The sequence below is a fragment of the Micromys minutus genome, assembly GCF_963924665.1.
Source record: "Micromys minutus genome assembly, chromosome: 9".
NCBI classification, from domain to species: Eukaryota; Metazoa; Chordata; class Mammalia; order Rodentia; family Muridae; genus Micromys; species Micromys minutus.
Window position 1 is genome coordinate 56,551,607 of NC_137978.1, and position 8,173 is coordinate 56,559,779.

Here is an 8,173-nt window from a genome sequence, read left to right on the forward strand (position 1 = left end):
CTAGTTCCCATTAGTAGGGGAGCCGCCCAGCTTCAGTTTCTCCAGGTACTGGGCATGCGCGGGCCTGTGGCACTGCAGGACCTTGATGGCATCTTCAATCTTGAACCACTGGCGCTTTCTGCGGATGCTGACCGAGTCTTCCCAATCCTCCAGCAGCTCGGTGACGGTGAGCACGAACACGTAGGTCCGGTGCTTGCGGTCCTGGTTCTGCTCGAAGACGCCCAGCAAGCGGCCCAACTTGCCCTTGACTCCCGCCTCCTCGTACACCTCGCGCACCGCCGCGCAGTCGGGCTCCTCCTCGGGCTCCACGCCCCCTCCGGGCACGATCCAGCGGTCGGGGTAGCGGCTGCTGCTCACCAGCAGCACCTCCTCTTCGCGCTCGCTGCGGAGGCACAGGCACGCTGCGCGTTTCCTGTAGCCCTCGGGGTCGTAGGTCCGCGTCTGGTTCGGCTTCCACTTCATCCTCTGCTTCGCCAAAGACACAGCCTCTGAGGTCGCTTACAGCTGCCTAGGGAGCAGCCAAGGAGCTCCTGCTGGCAGGGATGGGGCCTGGAGATGCTGGAGGGGAGCAGAGCAGAGTCAGGATAATCTTTTCTAGTACCATCATTTGCCTGTAAAATTCCTCATGTTTTTATTTATTCTTACCTGTATTATTTTATTTTGTTAATAAACTACATTTGTTTGAGTACTATCTGGGTTGTTTCCCGCTTCTGATTATTGCAAATCAGGTGGCTATGAAAATAGTGACTTTGGTGGGGAATATTCAGGGTATATGCCCAGGAGTGAAATAGCTGGCTCATTTGGTTGATGTGTTTGTTTCTAACATCCAGGAACAACCAAATGGTTTTCCAGAGTGTTGGCACCAATTGCCAATTTCACCTATTTCTTTACATCCTCCCCAGCATGTGCAGTTATTGGAGTTTTGGATCTCAGCCATTCTTAATTTTGTGAGTTGAAATCTCCAGGTCATTTTGATTCACATTTCCCAGAAGACTAAGGACGTTGAAATTTTCCTTAAGTGTTTCTTTGTCATTAGAGATTATTCTAACAATGAAGTAAAGGGAGGATTGAAGGGCTAAAGAGGAGGGTGACCCCATAGTAATTCCTCCAGTCTCAAAGAACCTAGAGTCTAGACAGCTTCCAGAAACTGAGCCACCCTACCTGTCAGGTGAACATGCTTGTCCAAATCCCCCAGTACCTAGCATAAGAGTTTCAATGTGTAAAACTGACTCAAGATTTCCTAGAGATTAGAGGAAAATGCCATGCAGCAGAAATTGGAGGTGCGTTTTGTATTATTCAGGGTTTTCTGGCCTCACAGAACTTATTGGCAGTCTCTATATAGTGAAGAATTTGTTGGTGACTTACAGTCTGGAGTCCAACTCCCCGATAATGCTCGTCAGCAGCTGTGAAACCCAAGGATGTAGCAGATGCTCAGTACCACAAGGCAAGCAGGCAAAGAGAGACAGCCTTCCTTCTTGTAAGGTCCTTATATAGGTCTCCGACTGAGGTGTGTCCCAGATTAAAGGTGTGTACCACCACACCTGGATCTGAGACTTGCTTTGTCCCAAATGACCCTGAGCTCAGTGATCTCCTAGCCTTAGTGTCCTAAGATTAATAGCCTCTATGCCTCAAGATCTGGATCAAAGGTGGGTCTCCCAATTCTGGATTGTGGCTCATTCCAGATATAGTCATGTTTGCAAACAGAAATAGCCACTAAGCATTACACTACTACAATTCAGGCGGTGGTGGCACACATGTTTGATCTCAGCTTGTGGCAGGCAGAGCAAGGAGGATCATCAGACACACCAGAAGAGGGCCTCGGATCTCATTACAGATGGCTGTGAGCCACCATGTGGTTGCTGGGACTTGAAGTCAGGACCTCTGGAAGACCAGTCAGTGCTCTCAATCTATGAGCCTCTCTTAACTACTGAGCCATCTCTCCAGCTCACCTATCCTGGGTTCCTTGAAAGGATTAGACCACATATCAATCAGCAGATGAACATGCCTTCTTTTGACTTTATTTTTACTTTAAGCTTCTTTAGACAGGATCTTCCATGGCTGAATTGAAGCCTGCTATATAAAGTAGGCTGGCATCAGATTTAAAGCTCATCCAGCCTGCGGGTTCCTGTTGCTCTCAAGGGTGGGTATGGGAGGAGCGGAGAAAGCTAACTATGAATGAGATACAAAGTCTATTAAACACACACATATTTTATATATGTAAATATGCATTTACACTCAAATACACACACACACACACACACACACACACACACACACAGGTTATTTCCTGCACGTCTGAGGACACCCTGAGTTCTATGAAGATAAGAGACTAGGAATCAGTGACAGATACAAATACCATTTGTTTGTTGGTCTTTTGTGTTTGTTTGCTTGTTTTGCCTTATTTACTAAGTTATGAGTCTATTTATTTATTTAATGTGCACGAGTACATGTCCCTGTCTTCAGACACAGATGAGGAGGGAATAAGGCACCGTTACAGATGGTTCTGAGCTACCATGTAGTTACTGGGAATAGAACACGGTCCCTTGGAAGATCTCTTAGTGCTCTAAACCGGTGAGCCATCTCTCCAGCCCCTTGCTTTGCTTTGTTTTAAAGACACATATCATACCTGGCTGTTTTGACAGTCACAGCCTCCCTCTGCCTCCCTGTTGCTGAGATTAAAAGCACATCAAATTATGCCAGGCTTAAATTCAGTAGTGAAAGCACTTGAGAATCTCACATCTGACATTCCAGCTCAGACTGCCTTGAAGTCAAGGTCACCTTGACATTCTCAGTGAGACTGTCTCAAAAGACAAAAACAAATCTAAATAATAGAAAAAAAAATCCCACAGGAATCACAGTGCCCAACTAATAATTAGAGGTAATTGAGAACACACTTGGACATTCAGGTTAAACGGCCCACAGGTGGCAGAGGTAGGACAATCTCTGTGAGTTTCAGGCCAATCTCTTTTGTTTTTTAATTACATTCCAGCCATTGCCCCCCTCTCACAGTTCCTCATCCAATCCCCCCTCTGCTTTGCCTCCAAAGGGTGCTTCCCTTCCACTCCAACACCCCTCCATCTCACCTACTCTAGGGCTTCAAGACCCTCCAGGATTAGGAGCATCTTCTCCCACTAAAGTCACACTAGGCATTCCTCGGCTACATGTGTGTTGGGGGCTTTGGAGCAGTCTGTGTATATTGCCTGGTTTGGGGGCTCAGTCTCTGGGATCTCCTGGGTTTCCAGGCTCACCGAGACTGGTTTTGTAACTATGGCATTGCCCTCCCCTTCATCTTCTTCAATCCTTCCCCTAACTCAACCTTAGAAGAATCTCGAACGGCTGAAAAGCACTTAAAACATTTAAAGTCATTAGTCATCAGGGAAATGCTAACCACGATGAACTCGAGATTCTACCTTACAACAAACAGAATGGCTAAGATCAGAAACTCAAGTGACTGCACATGTTGGTGAGGATGTGGAAAAAGAGGGGCAGTCTTTCTTCGCTGGTGGGATTACAAACTGGTGCAGCCGCTCTGTTATACAATCTGGTGGATCCTCAGCAAATTGAAAACCCTCCGACCTGATGAGACAGCTATTCTACACCTGGGCCTTTACCCAGAAGATTGCCCACCATGACACAAGCACACGCTCCACTATGTTCATAACAGGCGAATTTGTAATAGCCAGAGATGGAAACAACCCAGATACAGTAGAATACATACAGAAGATGAAGTTCCTTTACACAACGGAAGATATTCAGCTATTAGAAAATGAGGACATCATGAATTTTGGAGGCAAATGGATAGAACTAGAAAATACTATCCTGAGTGAGGTAACTCAGATCCAAAACAACATGCATGGCCTGTACTAACTGAAGAGTGGATATAAGGCAAAAATACAGAATATCTAGGATACAGCCCAGACAATCTTATGGAGACAGAACTCATCACATACAAGAAGAACCCACCAAGTAATACATTATAAGAACAATTTAAGGAAGGACAGGGCTAGACTAGGTTGCATGAGATGAGGTATTCTTATGGAGCCGAGGGACTCTCTTGATCTTGGACACTGCTAACAGATCACCATAACGAGGCCTGAAAAGGCTGTGATTCCAAGCTACGAGAAACAGATAGTTCTGCTGTCTGCTATGACCCTTTGTATACCTTCCAGATGACCTTTCCCTTTGTAGCCACACCCTCCCAGCCCATACCAACCTCTGATGAAAAAGCTGAGTTTCTACCCACTTGTTTATTTTCAGATTTGAATGGTGTAGGTAAATTGGATCAGATCCATACACAGGAAGATTCTTAGGCGAAATCCGGGTTCACAAAAGTTTCTTGAAGCCAAATTTTTGTGATTGATGCCTTTATTCACATTAGTTTCAAAGCAGAGGTAGGTAGATCTCTCAGTTCAAGAATACTCTTGTGTACAAGCATAGGACACTTGTCTCAACCTCAATTTGACTATATATTGGCATCAACCTCAGGACATGACCTTCTATTTTCTGCCTGAACAACTCAACTCATTGTAGTCTAAAGCCTGTGGGTATCAGCATGGGAACGATTCAGCCTATGGCAAGAAACTACAGCAGTAGCTTAGTGGGCCAACATGGATGTTGGGAAGTCACTTGCACTCAGTCAGACCAAGTCCCCTCACACTGATTCCTACATTTCCTCCATCGGCTGCAGCTCTTCATAGAACATGAGATTGAAGGGACAGAGCCAGGAGTTCTTACTCTTTTCTCCTGTAGAGCATTTCCAAAAATTCACTTGGTTTGGATTCACATTTCCTTGATTTCTGACACTGGGTCTGACCACATAACCATAAAAGGGAAAGTGATGTAAGCAGAAGGATTCACTGGCATGTCTATCTCACATTCCCAGTCTTTCTTTTTATTTCTTTATCTTTTCTATGTTTTTCATATTTATTGGATACTCCCTGTATTTACATTTCAAATGTTATACCCTTCCCCACCACTTCCCTCCTTCTTCCCCTCAACTTGTTTCTTCCAGGAAGGTGCTCCCTCTCCCAATCACCCTCTCCACCTCAGTGCCTTGGCTGATTGATGATGTTGCTCTTTCCATGAGGGTGCAAATCTTTCAGCTCTTTCAGCCCTTTCTCTGGCACTTTCACTGGGGTCCCTGTGTGGAGTCTGATGTTTATCTGCAAGCATTCTCATCTGTGTCTATATGGCACTTGGGGAGCCTCTGAGGAGACATCCATATCTGGTTCCTACCAGTCAATACTGCTTGGGATCAGCAATATTGCTTGAGTTTTGTGTCTGCATATGGGGTGATTCTCCAAGGGAGGAAGTCTCTGTAGATCTTTTCTACAATCCCTGCTCCTCTACTTAACCTTGTATTTTCCTGGCCCCAGTTTTGTTCTTCCTTCTTTGAAGGACTGAGCGTTCCATATTATGGCCTTTTTTTCTTTTAGAGCTTCACAAGTTCTGTGGTTTCTTGGGTATTGTGAGGCTTTTTTGGGGGGTAGTATCAACTGATAAGTGAGTACATACCCTGACTGTTCTTTTGTGGCTGGGTTACATCGATCAGGATGATAGCTTCAATTTCCACCCACTTGTCTAGGAATTTCATGAACTCCTTGTTTTTAATAGCTCAGTAGTACTCCATTGTGTATGTGTACCATAAGTTCTGAATCCATTCCTTACTGGAAATCAAACACTGCACCTCAATGAGTAGCAAGCATTCTTAAACACTGGATCTTGACTCAAAAAGAACATATATGCAATTCAGATTGTGCCCTTTGAAGCATACAAGTGTAAATCTCTGCAAGGAAATAACAATTAGGTGTTTTTGTATTCTGCAAAGTCTAGGAGAAGAACGGGGCAGATATGAGATGACCCAATATAATGGGCCAGGAAGGAACAATAAAAAATTATGAATTTAGAGAATTCAGTAAAAAATGCACGTTCTCATTCAAAACCAGTTTTATTGGAACCTATGGGAAATTATGATGCTAACTGGTTACAGAAGGTAACAATATCAGACTTCAGTGCCTCCCCAATAAAGGAGAGGAAGAGAACCTCAGCCTCTGGGAGCCTGGAGGTACAGCTTTCCCCTGCCTGGACATGGCGATCTGTTACCAGTGTCCAGAAGAACTAAGTCCCTCAGCTCCACCAGGATACCACACCTCATGTAACCTGCTCCATCCTTGACCTCTTGAAATTTTGGTTATATGATTTGTACTTGGTGGTTTTTGTTTAAAAGGTTTTTTTTTTTTTTTTTTTTTTTTCTAAGTAAAACTGCCTGCTCTGAAACCTAAGCAATTTTTATTATTTGGCTACTAACCACTTACCAATTAGTACATATCATGCATGTCATTTTTGGTTTGTATTACCTCAATCAGGATAATATGTTTTTTTAAAGGAATACAGTTTTGCAATTTTTATTATGGAAAGTTTCAACCATATACAAAAGCATAGAGAATAATGAATTCTCAGACATCTATCACACAGCTTCAACAATTATCATGTCAGAGTCGATCTTGCCTCATCTATGGACAAACTTATACCACCCTGATTATAATGAAGCAAATAAACAGTAGCATCTGTGTAAATTTTCAGTACAGTTTTCTTAAAGATAAAGGTTCCTTTAGAAAGCAAATCCACAGTACAAATCACAAGCAGACACTCCAGTAAATTATAATGTGTGGTTTTATTTTAAAATCTGTAAGATGTGGGGACACAATACATTTCACTGGTACCATGAGGAAGAGTGTGAACACTAAATGGGAGTGCGAGCCTTTCCCAATACAGTGGTTTATAATGAAAGAGCGAAACAAAACAAACAGCCGAATCAGAACCTCTTTGGAACCCTTTGGAGAAGCTGTGCAAGAAGCTGACATCACACCCACCCTGTGAAAAACTCTGCAATATGTCCCTGTCCTTGGTATAAAGTTATCCTTCTGGCAAGAGTTGAGCTGAGCTCCCTCATTTAAATGGTTCATTTTGTGTTTTCCTTTACAGAGGTCTCTTCCCCTCGAAGTCTTTCCATGGGACAAGGATGTAGCACTCTCACGCCTCTGAACAAACATGCAGAGAGCTTGGTACTGGGGAACCAGCTGAAGGTACTAGGGAAGGCACGGGAACCGCAGCCAAATGAAACAGGGAGCGAGGCAAAAGACACTTAGGCAAATAAATGGCCCAATTAGCTTGGAAAACTGCCAATATAGCCGTTTTTCTTCATGCCCACCACCAAATACAGAATATTGAATCAGTAAATCCAAAGGCAGCGGATATTCTACTGGCACCAGATTGGAAGGGAAATGTTTATCCACAAAGAGACTACAAAATACTAATAGCATCAAAGATCTCCAGTGATGCCAACCGTATTTCAAGTAGTGTGTTGGATGCAGAATATGCAGAGTAAGGAAAAACAGTCGTTGCTCTCAAAGGTCTAATGAAGAAGGCAGACACATCCGAAAAGCGCAACGAAGGCTGTAGGTGCTGAATTAAGTCTGTTCACACACGAGTACAACAACCAGAGCAGAAACACTTTTTGGCAAGATAGACAGAGGAGTGTTCCAAGATGTAGGAGGAAAACCAGATGAGTGGTCTCCTTGGGAACCTCAGAGGTGCTCAGGTGAACTTGACAATACCTCTGAATACTGGGTTCACATCAAGGATGACTTCAGTGTGACCTTGAGCTTGTCTCTGTCCACTAGGGCTCGCTCTCTGGCGGGGACCTGGCCGCCTAGTTCCCATTAGTAGGGGAGCCGCCCAGCTTCAGTTTCTCCAGGTACTGGGCATGCGCGGGCCTGTGGCACTGCAGGACCTTGATGGCATCTTCAATCTTGAACCACTGGCGCTTTCTGCGGATGCTGACCGAGTCTTCCCAATCCTCCAGCAGCTCGGTGACGGTGAGCACGAACACGTAGGTCCGGTGCTTGCGGTCCTGGTTCTGCTCGAAGACGCCCAGCAAGCGGCCCAACTTGCCCTTGACTCCCGCCTCCTCGTACACCTCGCGCACCGCCGCGCAGTCGGGCTCCTCCTCGGGCTCCACGCCCCCTCCGGGCACGATCCAGCGGTCGGGGTAGCGGCTGCTGCTCACCAGCAGCACCTCCTCTTCGCGCTCGCTGCGGAGGCACAGGCACGCTGCGCGTTTCCTGTAGCCCTCGGGGTCGTAGGTCCGCGTCTGGTTCGGCTTCCACTTCAT

At 45.2% G+C, this 8,173-nt stretch overlaps 2 protein-coding genes across 2 annotated transcripts; both read right to left on the reverse strand.

The window, feature by feature from the left end:
- On the reverse strand, positions 1-462 carry LOC308424689 (diphosphoinositol polyphosphate phosphohydrolase 3-alpha-like; the record flags this gene model as incomplete). The annotated part of the gene is made up of 1 exon (XM_080921814.1): positions 1-462. One exon carries the CDS (start codon positions 460-462, stop codon positions 1-3), a length of 462 nt encoding a protein of 153 aa, XP_080777940.1.
- Positions 463-7,711: 7,249 nt separating this feature from the next.
- LOC308424733 (diphosphoinositol polyphosphate phosphohydrolase 3-alpha-like) lies at positions 7,712-8,173 on the reverse strand (the record flags this gene model as incomplete). Its single annotated transcript, XM_080921887.1, has 1 exon — positions 7,712-8,173. The coding sequence occupies one exon, from the start codon at positions 8,171-8,173 to the stop codon at positions 7,712-7,714; it is 462 nt and encodes a 153-aa protein (XP_080778013.1).